This window comes from Eleutherodactylus coqui, chromosome 2, assembly GCF_035609145.1.
Source record: "Eleutherodactylus coqui strain aEleCoq1 chromosome 2, aEleCoq1.hap1, whole genome shotgun sequence".
Classification (NCBI taxonomy): Eukaryota; Metazoa; Chordata; class Amphibia; order Anura; family Eleutherodactylidae; genus Eleutherodactylus; species Eleutherodactylus coqui.
Genome location: NC_089838.1, coordinates 229329995 through 229350348, shown reverse-complemented (window position 1 = coordinate 229350348; position 20354 = coordinate 229329995). Strand labels below are relative to the sequence as shown.

The window sequence follows — 20354 nt, the reverse complement described above, 5'->3', positions numbered from 1 at the left end:
TTTCCCGCAATTAATTCAATGGTGGAGTCAAAATGTACCAAAAACAAAACATTTTTTGCTGCAATTAAAATTCACTTTCCAGTCTTTTCTACTGGAGCAGGAAGAAGTTCGGGAAGGAAAATAATAAGCTTGTTTTAAGCCAAATCTGCAGCAGCAAATGCGCACGATTCGGGACAAATCTTCACGGAAAATCTGCAGAACAAGTCAGCCATGGGTGACCGTACCCCAAGATATTGTGCAGGGCCTGGGACCGTCCACCTTCACCAAGCACTGTGCAGGCAAGTTATAGATGACACAAAACACAGGAGTTGTGTAATAAACCCAGCAGTGTAAATAAGTTTACAGCCCTGGTGTTACATGGCAGCCAGTGTCACAATGTCATTTTACAAGGCATGTTTATACAATAAAAGCAAGCCCAAGTCTCCAACCCTGCATGCACATCAGCACACACAGCAAGTGGAGCTGCTCTGGACCTTAAGGCTGGGGTCACACGGGCCGGAATCCTGCCGGAAATCTCGCGGTTTGGCCGCAGCAAAAAACGTGAGATTTCCGCCGGGAGAACCGCCGCGGTGGCTTTGAAGCGTAGAGGACAGCGCGGCCGCGGCGGAAATAAAAAAGAAAAAAAAGAATAGACATGCTGCATGTTCTGAACCCGCGGCTGCGGTCGCCGCAGCCGCGGTTCCAGCCTGACTTACCGCAGCGGATTGGCAGTCTCGTGTGGACGAGATTTCTGAGAAATCTCGTCCACATGGCTGGCTGATGCCGAGATTAGCGGCCGCAGGCGGATTTGCCGCGGCGAAATTCCGTGCAGAATTTCCGCGGCAAATCCGCCCTGTGTGAACCCAGCCTAAAGGGGCGCTCAGCATTACATGTCTACAAAATTGCCCAACTCATCAGAAATTTTTCCAGCTGTGTAATTTATTGTATCCCAAGCTCAGTTGCATCCATACATTAAGGCCAGCCTTGTCACGTGGTCTTCAGTCGGACCACTAGTCCAGAGCTTGTTCTCCTGGTTGGTATCAGTCTCCTCTGTGAACTACAGGATTACGTCATCTATCAGATCCCTCCGGACAGCTCACACTCCTCCCCATTCTTCTTCCTCTATGTGTCCTCATGTACAGCTCTGCTGAAGAGATCTCAGCCTTCCTACGGGAGTACAGGTGCACCGATATAGGCAACTCCATATAATGAATAGCTGCAGAAATGGAAGTCTCCCCTGACTCACACGGCCTGTCCATACTGAGTGCTGAATCTCCAGTATATACCTATGAGATGCGGCTTCACACTGCTGTCCCTGCCTCCTGCTTGTAAGAGCTGACAGGGAGAAACCCATCACAGCAGGAGGCACAGAGGAGCAGTGTGAAGCTGCAGCACATGGGATACACTGGGACTCTGCAGTAACAGTTCTATCACTGATCCATCACTTGCTGCCCGTAGATGGATGGGACTTGAAGCAGAGCAAATGCAGTGCGATGAGACTCTGCCCCCACTACAAAGCCAGAGACATAATGGGTGATGTAGGGTGCAGAATGGCTGATATGGAAGAAAACCCATAAGTTGCAAACTAAAACAAGTATAAACAAGGCATACACAAGAGCCACTACATAAGGGGCCCATTTACACGGAGCGATGATTGCTCAGTTTTATTGACAGCTTTGAGCGATAATTTTGTGTAAACTATTAAGTAGCTACTCAGCTACTTAACAGCAATTTAGTATGCAAATGTAGGCTTAGCTGGATGCAGTTAATAGCCCGAGGGCTCGTATCTGCATTCAGTTCCTTTGTTCTCCTATGGGAAACAGTGCTATCAGCAATCCCTGTGGAGAACTGCTAAGACTAAAGGATGATTTTTAGGTTGACCTGAATTTAACCATCAGCTAGCAGTGCGCAAAAAGTGCACTGTGGACGTGCGTTTAAACGCAATGATTAGCGCTCAAGCGATCGCTTTTTAGTGATTTTTGAGCGATCTTCGCTCCGTGTAAATGGGCCTTTACCCTTTAACGAGGTTTTCCAGTACTAAAATTTGATTCCACCACCCAAAACTCCATAAGATCAGCTGTTGGCAAGGCCAATTATCACCCTGTATAGAGCAAGAATCAGATGGCTCTACACATTGTGCAGTGGCCTATTGTGGTATTGCAGGCATAGCTCCAATTAACTTTAATGAAAGCTGTGTCTGTAGTACCATGCGGAGCCACTATACAACGTGCTCCAACTAAGGCTGCCTGTCCACAGGCGTATTTTCATTGCTTCCCCCACGGCGATAATTCGGCCGCGGGGAACACAGTGAAAGCTTTCCATAGCGTTGCCGGCAAATTGCAGCATGCTGTGAATTGCAACGATGCTCTGCGGTGAGCCTCTCTGTCAGAGATCCATCTGCTGGCTGAAAAACATCACCTAATCAAATGAATCCAGATTTCTGTTGCACCGTGCTGATGGGAGGTCGGGAAGAATCAACCAACCTTTCCTGCCAGGTATCAACAGTCCAGGCTGGTGGAGATGGAGTGATGCTCTGGGGAATGTCTCCTTGGCATAACCTGGGTCCTCTGTTAGCTGTGGATGGATGTTTGAACAGTAGGGGGTGGGGTTACCCAAGCATTGTGGCCAATCAAGTTCATCCCTTCATGACAGCGGTTTACCCAATGATGTACACTTGGCCGGACAATGAATATGCCACGATGGTCATATAGTTATGGATTAGTTTTAGGGCCATAGCGGAGTTTTCCTTGGCCTTTATAGTCCTTAAATCTTACTCTAACACAGCATTTCTGAGAGGAGGAAGAACGGGCTTTTTCAGAGCATAGTAGTACAAGCACCCAATTTACTGATAGATTTTTTTATGGATACAGTTGAAATGTGACACCCAAACCACCAATTATTCCATCAGATGCTGTAGTAAGATATCTTCCCCTTATAAGTTACAGCTTCCGTTAAAATTAATGAGTTACACCTGCAAATACCAGCTCTGGCCACTAAACAGGTGTCAGGGCTCCTTCACACTGGCGATTGCCGCAAGGAAATCGCAGCAGAATCGCAACTTTTTTTCCAAATTTTTTTTTTAGCATTAGAACTGCTTTTTCTCACTAAAACATCAATGCTGCACACAATTTTACTGAGAGTTTTTTGCATGAAAATCAATAGGACTTTCTAGTGTTAAAAAAAGAATCACATGAAAATTGCAAGTTGGTGCTTTGCGATGCGATAAAAAGGAGGCTCTATAGGAAAACATGGGAGATTATAAAAATATAAACAGATATTTTTTAATATATATTCTCCGCAACATTGTACGAGTGGAAAAAAAAAATGCTAATTTTAAGAAAACCATTGAAAATCATTGGTTTCATAATTCTGCGTTTTTACTCACTCTCGCATCGCACGATTTTCTCGCCAGTGTGAAGGAGCTCTCAGAGTGATCTGCTACGTACCCTGGGTGCCTTTCCGGTGACTGCGGACGCCAGAACAGCAGATCAGTTGGGATCCCGAGCAGCAGACCCCAGCCGATCAACTATTAGAAAATAGTTACCCCTTTACACCTGTAACACTGTGTTATTCCCACGAGGCCCTAGTCTTGCACTGTATGCATCCAGTCCTATCTCCTATATAAATATATGTCCCTTATTTCACACATAACCAAAGCTACAGCATAGCAAAGCAGGCTACTATAAAAGGCAATCTGTTTAGCATAAATGCCTTCAATCTGAAATATTTTATTGATGAGCGCAGGACATGGATATTGTTTTACTTACACAACAAGCCCTTGGGTTGAGGAAGTAGAATTGGCTGCCCTTGCCCTCCATGAGCCGCTGTCCCGATTCTGCAGAATGTGCCAGATCACCCATTTAGGCTGGATGAGCAGGGTCGAGCAGCTGCGAGTTCCCTTCCTCGCTCAGCCAAGGGCAGCGGCCCCAAATGACCTGCATTAAATAACTTCTTTGTTCCCTTCTAAATATAAAAGCATTTTAGACACAACTTGCTAAGACACTATTAATAAGTTAGGACTAGTTTATAGGGGAGGACTGTGGACTTCTAACTTTATAAGCAAGTTCCTTCTGAAACCTGTGAGAAGAGCCGTGTTATGTATGAGGCCATCTGACTCCACCTTCAGCATCACCTCTAATCCAGCTAAGTAGTCCGCACACGGCAGCATTTCCATTCCAGTTCTAGCTAGTCTGCCTAACCGCATTCACTAAGGTAGGGCGAGGGCTTCACAACAATACTTATTACCATCATCCGAGGGGTAGGATTCATGGAGAAGCCCTCACGGGACCACTGAATCATTATAGCTATATAGATGTGCCAGTCAGAAGCCTGGGAAAGTTGGGTGACAACTATGAGAACTGCAATACTGGTTGTAACCCAGCTGTCCCAGGCATGGATATATCCAAGAAACGTATGGGATTTAATAACTTGGCAGAGGAGGATAAATCACGGACAACTTTGGAGAAAGTTTTTCCCTAGGAGCTCTGGTCCTGATCTTCTATACATCACTCTCCAATGTAAATCAATGGAGTTTTCGCATTGCGTATTACGTGCGAAAAAAAAATATATACGCTTGGGCAAACGAGCCCTTAGAAAAGTCACTAACAGGAAAGCCTGCTGTCTGCTGGAAAGGACACCAGAGACTCGGCACAACTTTCCAGCACTTGGCAGGAAGTAAAGTGCTCCAGCTTTATTGTTAATGGGAAGTACAGAAGAGAGGCAAGTGAAAGAACCAAGCACAATGCCATGCTTAAAGAAGTGCAGCTCACAGGGCATGCTGGGTTATTAACCCCTTCCCTCTGCAGCCAATTTTTGTATTTTCGTTTTATCACTGCCTTCCATTAACATTTATTTCTCCATGAACGTAACTGTATGAGGAGTGGATATATGCAGGACGACTTGTGCACAATTTACTATACTCTATAATGTAGCAACATTTCTTTGGTGGGGTGGAAATGGAACAAAATAAACAAAAAACAATTGCGCCAATTTTTTTTTCTTGCAGTTTTATGGTCGTCTTTGTAGCGTATAATGAGGTGTCGAATTTATTCTGCAGCTCAGTAGGATTATATTAGTTTCTATTATGCTTTACAACTTTTACAGGCTAAAACGAAAACTTTCTCTTTATTGCTTTTTTGTGTCACCCCCTCCTTTTGTTCAACACTACTTAGATGTTGCAGTTGCAATTGACCATGACATCTGAGGGGTTAAATGACCCGGATCAGAGTTCTCTCCAGTCAATGCCATTGCAGATGGGAGTTGGCTGTATAACACAGCTGGCACCTGCTACACATGGCACAGGTTCAAAACCTGAACCTGCTCCACACTCTCCTGCAATATGTGACACAGATGTATGTCAGATGTCATGAATGGGTTAACAAGTGGTTTCCAAGGCAAAATGTGATTTTTTTTCCCAACAGACCTCATTTATGTAACATCTGGACATAAGATTTCAAGCTGAGCAAAAAAAAATCCAAGTCTGTCTTAGGGCTTATTCACACGTCATTATTTTTCATCAGTTTTTTGTAAGAAAAAAACAGTAGTGGGTCCAAAATACAGAAGAAATACAAATCTCACCATTATATTTTCTCTCTGTATGTTCCACTCCTGGTTTTGGCTTACAAAATACTGATGCGTGAATAAGACCTTATAAATCAGAAAAATATGGTAGCTAAAGTCACAGTTTTCAGCTAAATAAAATCTTGCTGAAAAGAGTCTGCACCTAATTGTCCAGAGTCAGGAGGGTCTGACAGATCCAGCTACCCTTGACCACTGCCTTAATGATCCAGCCATATGTTAATCAACCATCGGAAGAGCTCTGCAGCCATACATACTGCGGCTGCAGTGTCCTCCCTCTCCCTGCCCGGTCAGTCCCCTCTAGCAGATAACACTGGAGACCACTCATATCTCCCCTGGGGTGCAGGTCCTCCTCTGTGCAAATAGGGACAGAATATGACAAACATCAAAAGGTCTTACAGTAGCGGCAAAACCGTAAACGGATGTCCTAACCATGTGACCAGGAGCTTTGCGACCTGCTAGAGGGGGTCATGTACTACTACACTTGTATGTGGGGATTGAGTGTTAATAAAATAGTTGTTTAGCATGCCTTCTGCAGGTGTGTGCATGTAGCAGAACTGTATATGTTTGTGCATGTAGCAGAGCTGTATGTGCTGTGTGCATGCAGAAGTGCTATGTAGGTGTAGAATGTGAACTTCTGTGCTTGCGCCATTGTTTGAATGGACACGCTAGGTTTAATAGGAGCTGACTGTTGACCCCCTTTTCTATACTTTAACACCAGAGTTAAGGACAGTGACCCCTCCACATCGTTAGACCCCCACCCCAGAGACATTTAAAATTAGTATCAAATATTTTTTCCTATTTTCTGTTAAAAACGTGGGTGCGTCTTACAGTCCGAAAAATCTGTTATTCTGTAGTAGATCATTTTGTGTTACTCACTTTATTGTGAGTAATAGACATTTGATGATCCAGAATATCTGCTATTCCGGCATTCCAGATCCCACCTGTAACAGATCAAAGGACTTTTACTATACAAATTGCTCTGGACAAGCCTCCTTTATATGGAAGGATCCACGATTGGTTTCTAGCTCCTCCGTCCTGCACACACATCACTGAGTAACAACTCGTACTTCCCACACTTGTCTGTACGTTACACACCCTTGTTGTGTTACCATAGCGCACAACAGTCAGCGACCGAGTCCTCTGCTCCATGTGAGGGCTGCAGATGAAGAACTCAGCAACTTCTGCTCCAAGACATTTGCCTTTCACAAAGGAGGCAGAGAATAAAATGCACATAGCAACAGAGGGAGGATTGCGATTGGCCGGAGCTTGTCCTCAGACAGAAGAGGCTTCTATGGTTTCCTGCTCCTTTGGCAGTCACCGTACTGTTTGTGTTTCTCCTCCTGTGAACTCAGCTGTATTTTCCTCCACTTCAGGATATCAAGAAAGAACATCCACAAAAGTCATAAAATAACAAACACATGAGAACTCTGCGGATGGCCGCTTACCAGAGACTACACAATGCGAGAGGAGAATAAAGGATCTGCGTTACTTGCTCTCAGGAATTCTGCTAGATTTGCCAACAAGAATAATGAGATTCCCAAGGAGTCGTTGACATTCAATATAAAATCAGTTGTAGCAAACATGTCTATACAGCCAAATCTGCGCTGTAAAACTACAATGTGGCTCTGCCATATAGTCTGTGACTGAGCTGCGGAGCCGCATTTGGAGCTGCAGAGGATCCGCGATCCAATAGGGGCCAAACTGTGTGCGGGTTTCCTGATGCTCAATAAGCTTCACATCTGGTTGGCGGGGATTCTGGTTCTCTGCTCTGTTCGGGAAGCAGGAAAGGGGAATCCCCTGGCTGAACAGATCCGTCTTATGACTGAACCAAACGGACCCCATTGACTATAATGGAGGGGAGGGTGTGTGTATTAAGATACGCAGTAAATATGCATATTACATGAAAAGTACACACGTAAAATGCAGCCCGAATACGCCTGTGTAAAGGAGTCTTAAGTGATCAGTGCAGGAGGGAGGAGAGGTACCAGAGTAGGGAAGAAAGAGCCATCACTTGTACTACTGATTTACAGAAAGAAAAAAAATTACTCGCTCTAAGGCCTCATGTCCACAATCCCCACAGAATCTGCCGTGGATTTGCTTTAAATGTTTTTTTTTTGCATGCAGATATCTGCACACATTGCTATCAGTGTGATAGCAATGTTGCCGATCCGCGCGGAATCCGTGGCGGAATGGAGCAGGCCGCGTTTTTTCTCCCGCGCATGAAAAACGCAGTTCTTTTAAAATGCCATCCGCGGGTGCAAAAATCAATTTAATGGACCGCGGATGGCCAATGATTTCCTATGGGCAAAATCCGCAACTCCATTTAGCTAGTGGACACGAGGCCTAAGGCCTCATGTCCACGGGGAAAATAAGAATTAAAATCCGCAGCGTTTTTCCCGCACGTGGATCCGCGGCCAATAGGAATGCATTGACCATCCGTGGGTAGATAAATACCCGTGGATGGTAATTAAAAAAATTCTGGAGCATGAAAAAAAATGGACAGTGTGGATCACGCGTGCGGGAGCTTATGGCTCAATTGATCTCCTGCATGAAAAGTAAAAGACAATTACAGTGCATCCGCAGCCCAACTCCGTGTTACAAATCCGCAGCGGATCTGATTTTCCCCGTGGACATGAGGCCTAAATGTTCACATTTCACTTTAGAGACATACATCAATATAGGCAGCTTTGTGTGGAAGGTATACGCATGCAGATAATGCCTCCTAGTCTATATATAGAGAGGCCTATGGATTACCTCAACACTGTACATTACCAAGTTCCACTTGCACTGGTGGACCAACTCCAAAAATAATGAAATTCTGAAAGCCAGACACTATAAATCCCCTTAACGCCACCAAGAACAGTTGTAGAAAAACACCATTAAAGAAATCAACTTGAAACGGCAATTTTTACAAGCATTTCAGAACTCGGAAAAATAGTGTCTGTGAAAGAGCCTGTAAACAGCAACCATGTAGACCCAGCAGCCTTTAGGAGGCCGAACGCAAGGCTCTTTCCTACAGTTGGCTATATTAACAGACAAGTCTCCATAAATACCACCTCCTAGGGCGATTACACCGGGTAGATTCACGAGGGAAACCGTCTGCCTCGGTCTAGGGGCGGGCTCGCGTAAGTGTCATTTCATGGCGTAGTGTGTGGAGAATGGACTCAATGAAGGGACATTCATCCAATTACACTAGCATTTGTAGTGCTGCACTCCGCCGGCTTACACAGTGGTAAAACACCGCGTTTTACATATACGCTCATACCCGGCCCTGAGGTTGTATTTACATGAGCGATAATCCTGTGCGAGTTCCATTCGATTGTGATACAGATGGTACTCGCACAGGAAGAGAACACATTGACTTCAAGGCGTTTACAAACAAGCAGCTTTTCCCTCAGACCAATAGAAATAAAAAAAAAAAAAAGAAAATTAAACAAAAATAGGATATTTTGAGATTTTTTTTTTTTCAAGAATTGTTCATTATTTCCAATGGAAGTGTGAAGACCAGACGCATCACACTTCGATTTACATGCAGGGTGCTGCGTTTTTCCGAGCATTTTACTCTAAGAACCACTTGCAATTTTTAATGCAAATTGCATTAGGGCTCATGCGCAGCGGCGAATGGGCCGAGTATTGCACTGCGCATGTCTGCGAATCTTACGTCACGGACATGCGCAGTCCGATTTTTTTTCCTGTTCAGAGTGGGGATGTGTATCGAAGTGCTGTCTATACGCAATGTATTGTGTACGGACAGCGCCTCATATGCATCCCATAGAAGGGCTGCGTATTATACGCAGAGAAATTGAGCATGCTGGGATTTATTTCTATTCCGTATCGATTTTCATTGCCTCCATTCACCGCGTATTATGTGTGCGCGATATGTGGGGAAAGCACGGTCGTGAACCATCATTATATGTATGACTCCATTTCATAAGAGCGAAGTTCATACCCGTGCGTCTTGCAACGCAAAAATATCGTGCGATTTTCACACTCACAAAAATGTGGGGAAATAGCTGAAACTATGGTGAGGTTTTCACTGAGGGATATCACTAGCGCCCATGAGAATCCAGCCTAGTAATAATGGCGGAGCAGTATAAACACCTCTCAGCAAACTAGTCATTAACATTCATGACAACCTTATCACAAGGACACAAGGGTGTTCAGGCCTTGAACAGTCACCTTTCTAGGAACATATGAATATAAAGAGATCACTGAAGTTCTCATTCACAGGGTTTATTGGATGCGGATCTCGGCCGAAATCTATATCTAATAACACCCCACTGAATTCAATGGAAATCCACGCTGTGGGTAATATGGCACCGATTGTGCCGCAAGTGGATTTAGAAATCCATGTGATGGAAGAAAAGATTTGACGTATTAATTCTTTACATGATCTCCATACAAAAGCGGTCAGGTGGCCACATGTGGATTTCCCCTATTGAATGGGTCTGAGTGTGTGAACAAAGCCTTGTCATCAAAAAGCTGCCTGTGTAGTTTAGGCCTAGAGGCCCATTTACACGCAACGATTATCACTCACAATTAATTCAAACAATGGCATATGAGCGATAATCATTGTGTGTAAATGGGCCTTCTTAGTCTATATGCTACGTGTGGCCATACTCTTAAGGAAAATGGGATGGGGGTTTCCCACCAAATGCATTTGTCACCTATCCTAAGAGTCCCAGACTATGGTGAATACAGCAGTTGGTTGTGAATGGTTTGCTTCTATTTGGCACAGCTTTCATTCTGTCCTTGGAGTTTATTGTAGCAATGCTTGCACATAACACTTCAGTCCCTGATAGTAGTAAGCATACGTACCAGAAGATTAGTGGCCAGTATAGCCACTAAGCTGCTAACAGTGCCATACTTGTACAATGTGTGTGTACACCTCCTACTGACTGAGGGTTAGTAATGTCTCTCGAGGAAAGACAAAATATGCAGATCAGAGAATGGGCAACAGTACTTAGCCAAACTTTGTGTCCCTCCGTACCCCCAATTTATGGGGGGGCTCAGAGTAAAAATTTCAACCTACCAGTGAATAGAATGCTAGCGACAGAAGCTGAGGTGTGCGAGACCAATGGGCCATGAGCTGCCTTCACTAAGGGCTCGGAGTGGTGTCACATGGGCCAACTATTAGCCAAAATATTGCTTAGACGAGCAACAGTGGTAGAGTATAGACACAGGACCCGTCGGGGCACTGAGCAACACATCAATCCGATGAAACAAAGCGACTACTAAGTGATGAAAAACGACTAATGAGCGGCTCTCACGCTGTATAAACAGGCAGTGGCTCATCTTTGAGCGACGGCCTATACACCGTGAACGGAGGCGGGCGGCTGGAGGATCCACATCCAAAAGGCTGAGTGCGAATTGCGCCCGAGACTCTAGGATGCAACTCACATTGTACAGCACGTGGACACCCCATCTATGTGCGGTCGGATGTGCAGGAGAGTGGACATTACTCTTGTCTGTAAATCATACCAGAAGAGGACATGCGGCGAGTCCTCAATTCCCCCCCCCCCCCCCCTCGACCCCAAAAAAATAAAAAATTCAAATCACAAGTCTGAAAGGCTCCATTGATTTCCATAGGTCCGAGTTTGCCAAGTTCCAAACATGAACCTAAATCTCAAGTAAGATGTATAACATATATGTATATATGGCTGAAGTAGGCGGCTTACAAATCAGAGCCCTGCTGGGACAGGGATTAGTGTGAATATAGTCTGTATGGGGCTGTGGAAAAGGTTGGCTATAAACAGTGGGAAATGAAGAACCTGCACAAGACCCCATGCTTGCATTTATCTAGAGCATTTCCGCATGTTCTAGTTTTCGGGCAGCTTTCAGTAGACTCCTCAGTACCGCCTGCCTCGGCTTTCACAGGAAACCTTTTGTACACTTGGACACAACAGCCGATGCCAAATGTTTTTATCTTTCTGTACAGATCCTTCCAAGCACAAAATCAAATTGTAACATCGGTCAAATCAGTGACCTACTGGCTGCCGCTGTTCACTTCAGTGATTGACGTCACGTAGTAACAAATGGACGGCTAGAACAAGAGTCAGGACAATGAGGAAATATGAAGCCATCAGAAAACTTATGCAACGCTCATCGGCCTCAATGTAAACAAAGACTGTGGAGTTACCAAAAGGATCCCGCAAACCTGCGCACATCTTGGGGAAGAGCCTGGAGATGTAAATACAAGGGCTGCGCTATTTTCAGCATATCCATGTTAAATATGCAGGCTGACGGAAAGAAAACAGAATTCTCTGCAAGCAGGGGGAGGTGGGATCAGCTGAGTGCACAGGCTCCGGTGCTGGGCGGCTTTAATGAAGCCAAGCACAGAAGGAGAAGGCAAAATAAAGATCCTTTATAAGAGCACTCTGCCTTGCAATGAAGTGGGAAAAAACCCACTTCATCCAAAAATGTGGGCAATTAACTCCTTCTCTCCAGTAAGCTAATGCTACAGGTTCAGCGCAAGAAGAGGTCTCAAGGGACTTCTAAAATGTTGGTGCCCAGGCTCGAAATGCGATTATACTGCGACTACAATACAGGCGCACCTCAAGAATGGGTGCTCACAAATCACAAAGCAGTTTCGTAGTGCAGGTGACAGATTTCATTAGGTCTGTCCACTTTTGGAAACCCCTTCGTAAAAAACATATGTTTTCTAGACACAGATGCAAGAACAAGAAAAAAAGTGACTGAACTCTCTGGAATTGCGTGAATTAGTGATAAAGTGTCATCTGATTGTTATCCAGGTCACAATTATAGACCAACGCAATCTAAGGCCGGGCTCACATAGGCGGAGTTCACAATTAACATCCGCGCGAATGATACGTGGGCATGGATAGGCAAAAACGCTCACCGGCTCCCTTAAACATGCAAGTAGGAATTATGGTTTCTGCAAGGAGAGGAGGAAAATCCGCTGGGTCCACGAGAGTCTGACCTAAGAAATACAGTTGTACTCTACTTGTCTTAAGGCCCATTTAGACAACAATTGTCTCTCAAAAATTCGCTCAAAAGCCGTCCTTTGAGCGATAATCGCTGTGTGTAACTGCACTGACACCGTGCAGTTTTTGTTCTCCCGTCGCTCATCATTGTCTTTCAGCGTACTGAAAGACAACGATGAGCCTTATCAGGGATTCACAGCGGGATACAGCTGATACCATTGTTTCAGCTGTATCCCGCTCCCTGATAACGGGTTGAGTATAAAGAACAGAGCGGTACAGCTCTGTTCTTCATACCTGGCACGGAGCGCTCGGCTGTATAACAGCTGGGCGCTCAGAGCAGAGAACAGCTGTATGCAGAAGACAAGCGGGGACACCCCGCTTGTCTTCTGCATCCTCCGCTCTGAGCGCCGGGCTGTATAACAGCTGGGCGCTCGGAGCTGGGGAACGGTTGTATGCAGAAAACAAGCGGGGACACCCCGCTTGTCTTCTGCATCCTCCGCTTCGAGCGCCGGGCTGTATAACAGCTGGGCGCTTGGAGCGTGGGAACAGCTGTATGCAGACGATAAGCGGGGACACCCCGCTTGTCTTCTGCATCCTCTGCTGGCAGCGCATGGTGATCGCTCATCTTGAGCTGCAAATGACACAACGATGATCACTCAAAAGTCGCTTGAGCGACATCTTTTGAGCGATTATCGTTGCGTCTAAACCAGCCTTTAGTGAGTACATTGAGTAAACATCCACAGTGCAATTAGAAAAAGTAAAGGAACCCTTAAATTTAATAACCCATAGATACCGTTTAGTAGCAATCACCTTCACCAAATATTTCCTGTAGCTGCAAATGAGATTTGAACAAGATTGATGAGGAATTTCAAACCATTTCTCCTTGGAAAGGTGTTTCAGTCTATTACTATTTCTGGGATGTCTTGCATGCACAGCCCTCTTCAGGTCATGCCACCATGTCTCTAGAGAGTTGAGGTAAGGACTCTTGACTCCACATTTCAAAGCACATCTTTTTAAGCCATTCTCTGTGTCACTGTTTTGTTGCATCACAAAGGTCTTTTGAGGTCATGGACTGCTGCCCTTACATTATAATGTTTTTGGTACACCCAAGAATTCATTGTTCCCTCAATCATGGTGTCCAGGCCATGAGGGGCAACCCCAAGCCATGATGCTCCATCCACTATCCTTCATAGATGGATGAGGTTTTGTTGTTGGCCTGCAATGTTCTTTTTCCACCAATCACAGTGTTGTGTATTTCACTTGTTGTACATTTTATGCAGGCATACAAATAACTTCGTTCACTTTAAATATCATTTAGTTTAAATATTGATCGTTCAGTCGTTTACATTGGTGAACGACTGAATGATTTCTCATTTGAACGAACCAACGATGTATAAACAGACATCGTTCGCTTGTTCAAACAAGAAATGGGCTCATCTAAACAGACCCAAAGTCTTCTGCCGTTACTTCTGTGTTCTCTCTCCTTTCATTGCACTCTTGAAATGATCTTAAGATGCCCACTCCTGGGGAAAGTTGCCAGAGTTCTACATTTTTGCCATCTGTAAATAATTAGTAGATGACTGTGAATTGATTTACACCCAGGAGGTCTTTGGCAATGCTTTTGTGGCCTTTTCCAGCTTCATGCACATCTCTAATGTGTTCTGAGGTCTTCTGAAAGTTTAGCAGCAAGGCATGGTTCAAACTAACCAATCTTTGTTGAGAAGAAAAAAATTGTCAGTAACCAGGCTTTGTGTGCCTTTATTAAATGGGCAGAGTAATTATTAAACACTTACAATTTCATTTCATTAAATGCTCACACGGGCATGTGCAATTTTAGTCTGTGAAAAAAATGCACTACTCTCAATGCATGTATGTGCGTATTTGGTGCGCCCATGTTGCATCTGCGTTTTTCTTGTTTGCCGTTCATTTTATGCAGGCATAAAAATAATCGCTTGTTCGCACATTGTTGCATGTGAACAGCGATTGCTTAGTCGTTTGCATTCACTGGTACAGTCAATGTGAACAACTGAACGATTTACGAAGGCAATTAGGAACTGAACTGTTAACGATTTATCTGCATGTATAAACAGGCGACACGAGCTAATTATGTCATCGTTCGATTGTATGTCATCGTTTGCTTGCAAACGATATATCGCTCTGTGTAAATGGAGCCTTACTTATTCTCCTTGCACTGTGGACATTTAGGACTCATGCCAACAGACGAAGCGCGATACGCCCACGGTTTCACGCCGCCAAAATCCCGCAGAAAAACAAAAAAAGTCCCACTGGCGATTGCGCAAAAATGTGCTTTTTACCGCGGTCTCCATTAACACTATATTAATAGAGACCTCCCGCCGCAGAAAACGCTGTAAAATACAACATGCTGCGATTTTTTTTTCCCACGGTAGAATCCCGCTTGTGGGGACTGAGCTATTAGGTTCAATAGAACCCAACAGCTGTGTTATTCGGCCGTGGATTTACGGCGCGGAGAATGCAGCATAAATCCATCCGTGGGCATTAGCTCTTACTCAATGTGCTCTATAAAATTCATGACTGTGCAAAAACAGTTTGTGTTATTAGTTAGATAAAATATCAACAACTTTACTGCATTGAAAAAACCTCAGTTAATATATTAAGGGCTAATGCCCACAGCTGGATTTCTGCCGCGTTTTACGTGGCGGAAATCCGTGGCATTGCTCCGCAGCTATTAGGTTTCATTGCAGTCAATATTAGCCATCCGTCACGCTATACTTCCGCGTGAAAACGCTTCCCCGCCCACCGCTGGCGCGTCATGCAAGACTTCACACAGCGGATCAGGAGATAAGTAGGGGATCTTTGGGGGGGGGGGGGGGCGCCGTGACTGATTCCGCTGCGGTATTCTGCTAGCGAAGCCCGTCGTGGCCGTGTGCATTAGGCCTTACCCTCAATACATGTCAGTATGTGGTGGATATCCTCAAATTCATACACATTTTTTCACTGCAAAACCCAATCTCAATGCGTTATACAGTCTAAGCAACTGGTCATTGATTTGGGTACCCCCTCGCGAGTCACACACAAGATTAAGGCCGCCTGCACACAGTCAGATTTGAATTGCGGAATCCGGAGTGCGCATCCGCAGCAAATACCTTCCCCCGTGAGTGCAAATCAAATTGGGGGGGGGATAAAAAAAAAAAAAATCCAACAGCATGCTCTATTTCTAGGCGGATTCCGTGCGGATGGCTTCCATTGAAGTCAATGGAAGCAATCGATCAGCATCATCGCGGCATAATCTGTACTGCAGATGTGCACCGGCTAGTTAATTGGTTGGGTACTTATTTTACCAACCTTGGAAGGGTGGAAGGCCAAGTCAGCCGGCTACCTGAACCACATGGGGATTGAACCTACCAACCTTCAGGTCATGAGTGAGCGCTTAGGACTGCGTTTCTGCTGCCTTAACTCTGCACCACACGAGGCTCTAAAAAGATGACTGAGGAAGGCCAACCACCCCGCAAAAAACCATCAGGATGTGACGTCACCCGAGGAGCGATGCCTGCACCAGTGGACCTTACCTTTATAAACACGCTGCACGAGTAAACGAGCAAACTCTGCTGCCATTCGCTCACGCAAAATCATTCCATGCAAAAGGAGCAACATGAATGCCCAACCTTCATGTATATGGGGAATTGGAAGAAATCCCTCTCAATCAATCATTTGCTGAAGCTGCCTTAAAGGGGTTTTATCACTACCACTGCTTGAAACTTTTTTGTGGCAGTAATAAAATCCCTTTAAAGGAGATGTCCCGAGGCAGCAAGTGGGTCTATACACTTCTGTATTGCCATAATAATGCACTTTGTAATGTACATTGTGCATTAATTATGAGCCATACAGAAGTTATAAAAAGTTTTTTACTTACCTGCTCCGTTGCTGGCGTCCTCGTCTCCATGGAGCCGACTAATTTTTGGCCTCCGATGGCCAAATTAGCCGCGCTTGCGCAGTCCGGGTCTTCTGCAGTCTTCTATGGGGCTCCGTGTAGCTCCGTGTAGCTCCGCCCCGTCACGTGCCGATTCCAGCCAATCAGGAGGCTGGAATCGGCAGTGGACCGCACAGAAGAGCTGCGGTCCACGGAGGAAGAGGCCATCTTCAGCGGTGAGTAGAGAAGTCACCGGAGCGCGGGGATTAAGGTAAGCGCTCCGGTGAGCTTTCTTTACCTCCCTGCATCGGGGTTGTCTCGCGCCGAACGGGGGGGGGGTTGAAAAAAAAAAAAACCCGTTTCGGCGCGGGACAACCCCTTTAAGGTTTATGTTCACCGTATTTAATATATAAATGTGAAAAAGGAAAAATCCTGGCAAAAACAAATAAATTAAAAACTGGTTGTTCTCCTGACACGTTACATTTCTGGAAGGTATTACTAACCTCAATTTCACTATTTCAGAGACTACCTTGTCTGCCCTACTAGGCCGCAGCTGAGGCCCGTTCTCGCCATGACAACTAAGCAGCGCTGGCATGAGATACCTGGCATAGGAAATAACTGCCGAGCAACGACTAAATATGTTGGCGCTATGCATTTCCTGTTCTTTATATCGTCCACACTTACCAAAAAAGGACTAAATGTACAAACACGGGACAAGACAAAAACGTAACGAACATAGCGCCATGGCCCAAAGCAAACCCATAGTCCTCACCAAGGCCCAACATCACTGCCAGACGCAATGATAAGTCAGCTCACAAGGCGGTAAAGCGCGGTTATACGCACTGTGCTCGTGTAAGCCTGGCCTAAGGCATTCTGTAGACCAAGAACTCATAACATCTGGATACAAGAAAACTTCTTGAAATTTTGGAAAAATTGACAAAATTTGCACAAAGCGTAAAAGTCACTCACACGGTTGTGACGGCAAATATTCCTATGCACATGTATTTGCTGCTCATGTTAAGTCTCCCGATCCTATATTGGCCAAATAGGCCACTCCCACAGATGCCAGCGGCCCAATAGAAACCAATGGCCTTTTAGCACCCCGTATTACGCGGGACACATACGCCCGTGTGACTGAGTCCTATGTTATATCCACGAGGAGTGAAGGCATGACCCAAGACCAGGCCAGACTACAATAACAAAAACACTCTGCGCCGCTGCCTAATATAGGGCAGAGTTATTAGGCCGGGAAGTTAACGCGTTCTGGTCGTATTACGCGGAATATTTATAGCCCTATACTATTTATAAGTTGCTCTAAATAAGTCCAGAGGAAACGCCGGGGGCGGCCGCACCACTGGACCTCCAGGAGGCCGTACTCAAAGCCATGAAAATACCACAAGTTGTTATTGTTGGACGGCACATCCGAAAACACAGTAAAACGGGCGCGATGCAGAAATATTCACACCGCGATCTGGCTATTCTTAATGAGCCCCTATTTATGGACTGAGCTGAAGAAACCCTAAATACTATGACTGAAGAGGAAAAGTATAAAACATCTCAAAACACAAGTTACTATAAACAATGGCTTTTATAGAAAAACAAAAACGGAGTTGGCAGCTTTAGTGAAGCCCATTTATTTGCCAGTCCCGCGAGGCGCTCTGGGTAAACAGAGGTGTCCGGGTTATTTCTGGAGTTTGGGTAGATACACAACTTTTACCTCCTGTAATGTGATCTATATTCGACTCAAGACAAGCCTGCTTTTGTAGAGATCAGCTGCTCCTCCGAATACTACACAACCTGCCAGCTCAGCTATTCAGCCGCTTAACCCTTCACTGCCCGCGTCCCTCACAAGTAACCCGACACCCCCCAGGAAGGACTGATAGCAGAAGGAAGGACACTAATCACTACAATGTGGGAGCCCACTAGGTTACTGCCGGGGGAGATCACATTGGGTTTGGGTGCAAAAGACAAATAAAGCAGTTGAATACAATATATGTACTGTAGGTACAAGACAAAGAACAATACGGTACGTATGTGATGATAGAAGTGCCATACGGAAGGGGAAATATGCAGCGACCTATTAGCTCCAATGTAGGAGAGATATAAATAGACACAGATATGAGAGATACAAACAGACAGATATGAGATAGATACATTCATACAGAGGAGATACAAAGAGATACATAGATACAAACATAGATAGGAGATACATACTGTACATATAAGAGATACATTCATAGAGATATAGGTACATAGAGAGATCAATAGATACATACCATACATAAATAGTATACATATACATGATAGATACATAGATATGAGATACATATATATCAGATGATAGAGGTAGATTAGTATACATACATAGACAGACGAATATGCAGACATCCCCCTTCCAGCAGGAGGCCCTTTAATCCTATACAGAGAGATGCTGTACAGAGGGAGACAAAGGGAAGCCAGATTCCCGAGGTAGGTGGCCATCAACTACCTGCAGATGCCAGTGAGCTACATGGCAGGTGATGTGGGTGAGGGCACACTGCTGGCACTTACCTCTGTCCGGCTTCACCCTCTCGGCGGTGGCAGCAGCAGCGGTGTCACAGGAGGCTCTCATGGTGGTGGTCAGCCGCACATCAGGGGTTGCGGCCCGTTAGCGTCCTCTGCTGTACGCCGGCGCTCTCCCCAGCATCCCAGTGACAGAGGCGCCCGCGAGCCGTGTGATCAGCGGGTGACTCACCCGATAGGGTCACCGCCAGGCAGTCTGGTTAGTAGTGCCTACAAGGCGGACCCTGCCTGCATCTCCCAGCTGATCCGCGCCCCCTCCTCCTCCTCCTGCCAGGTCACAGCTGACACATTATCACTCTACTTAATCAATAGGCGATCAGAATCGGAAGACTGGAGGAACGGAACGATCTGATCGCAGCGATCTCCTGCGAGGACTGCCGTGTAATCCCGTGTCAGTGACCCGGCGGCCCTGCTTCCCCCACCCGATCTAATCCCGCGGCCATCCTCCCTCTGCCAGCAGGGTTACAGCCCGCTACATGGACGCCAGGCTCTGCCAGATGCCTTCCCAGGGCTCGATCCGCTGCACCATCTCCCCCTCCCGTCCTCCTCTCCCCCCGGCCTCAGTGCGAAGGGCGACTGCCCGGACCATGAGCGCCCCGCTGGGACATGAGAAGTCAGGGAGCCCGCACTCATCAACGTGTCACCCGGGAGCCAGCTCACAGACTACCCTCCTCACTGCCTCCCGACTGTCACAACACTGTCTGTACTGCGGCCCGACGGGTCACGTGTCCCAACAACAGCCAATCCCCTGTCGTCACTTCCTCTGGCACTTGAGGCTCAGCCAGGACCCGCGTTTCCTTGGTAACGGGACCGTGAGAACCTCCGCCGTGGTGGGTAATAGTGTCCGGTTGGGCTGGAACGGCCACGTACCCGCCGGGCACAGGTATAAGGTGTATGCCAACTCGGGCAATAAATCTCCAGCTACAATGTAGGGGGGCGCTGAGTGTGACGTTGTGCGCATGCGCCTGTGGCCGGCTGATAGAGCAGCTGCTCTCGCCGGCAAATGCACTATATAGACAGCATAGCTCTCGTCATTCTCATGCTAATCCGCTAAAGGTGATGATCACAACTCACCTCCTCCCCCTCCCTGCACATTGACTTCTGCAGAGGTTACAGTACATACCTAGATCAGACCCCCATAGAAGTCAATGGGCCTGACTGCTGTGTGAAGCACCCATGAGGCTGCTGTAAAGCGTATCGCAGCAGCTCAGGCAAGATGGCCGCCCCACGGGTCATTATTGGCAATAGAAAGCAAAACAAATCATTCGGAAAATGAAAAGAGATTAGGAAAAAGTTTCAGGGTTTCACACAACCGTATGTGCAAAAATGTTCAAGTAAACTAAGCGCTGGGAATGGGGCGTTTTTGCGCACATTACTACACGCTTTGTGCTTGCAGGGCC

General features: G+C 46.0%; 1 protein-coding gene across 3 annotated transcripts in view; it reads right to left on the bottom strand.

The window, feature by feature from the left end:
• The window catches only part of ATOSA (atos homolog A), a 66282-nt gene that overhangs the window by 31911 nt on the left and 14017 nt on the right, over positions 1 to 20354 (bottom strand). Inside the window, exon 1 of one of the 3 annotated variants that reach the window (XM_066592579.1) lies at positions 18943 to 19689. The exons of 1 other annotated variant lie outside the window; for it this stretch is intronic. In XM_066592579.1, coding sequence (XP_066448676.1) covers positions 18943 to 19003 — 61 coding nt within the window. In that variant the 5' untranslated portion in view covers positions 19004 to 19689. Of the gene's footprint in view, positions 1 to 18942; positions 19690 to 20354 lie in introns of those variants that run through there. One more of the 3 variants, XM_066592578.1, reaches the window with a different exon arrangement.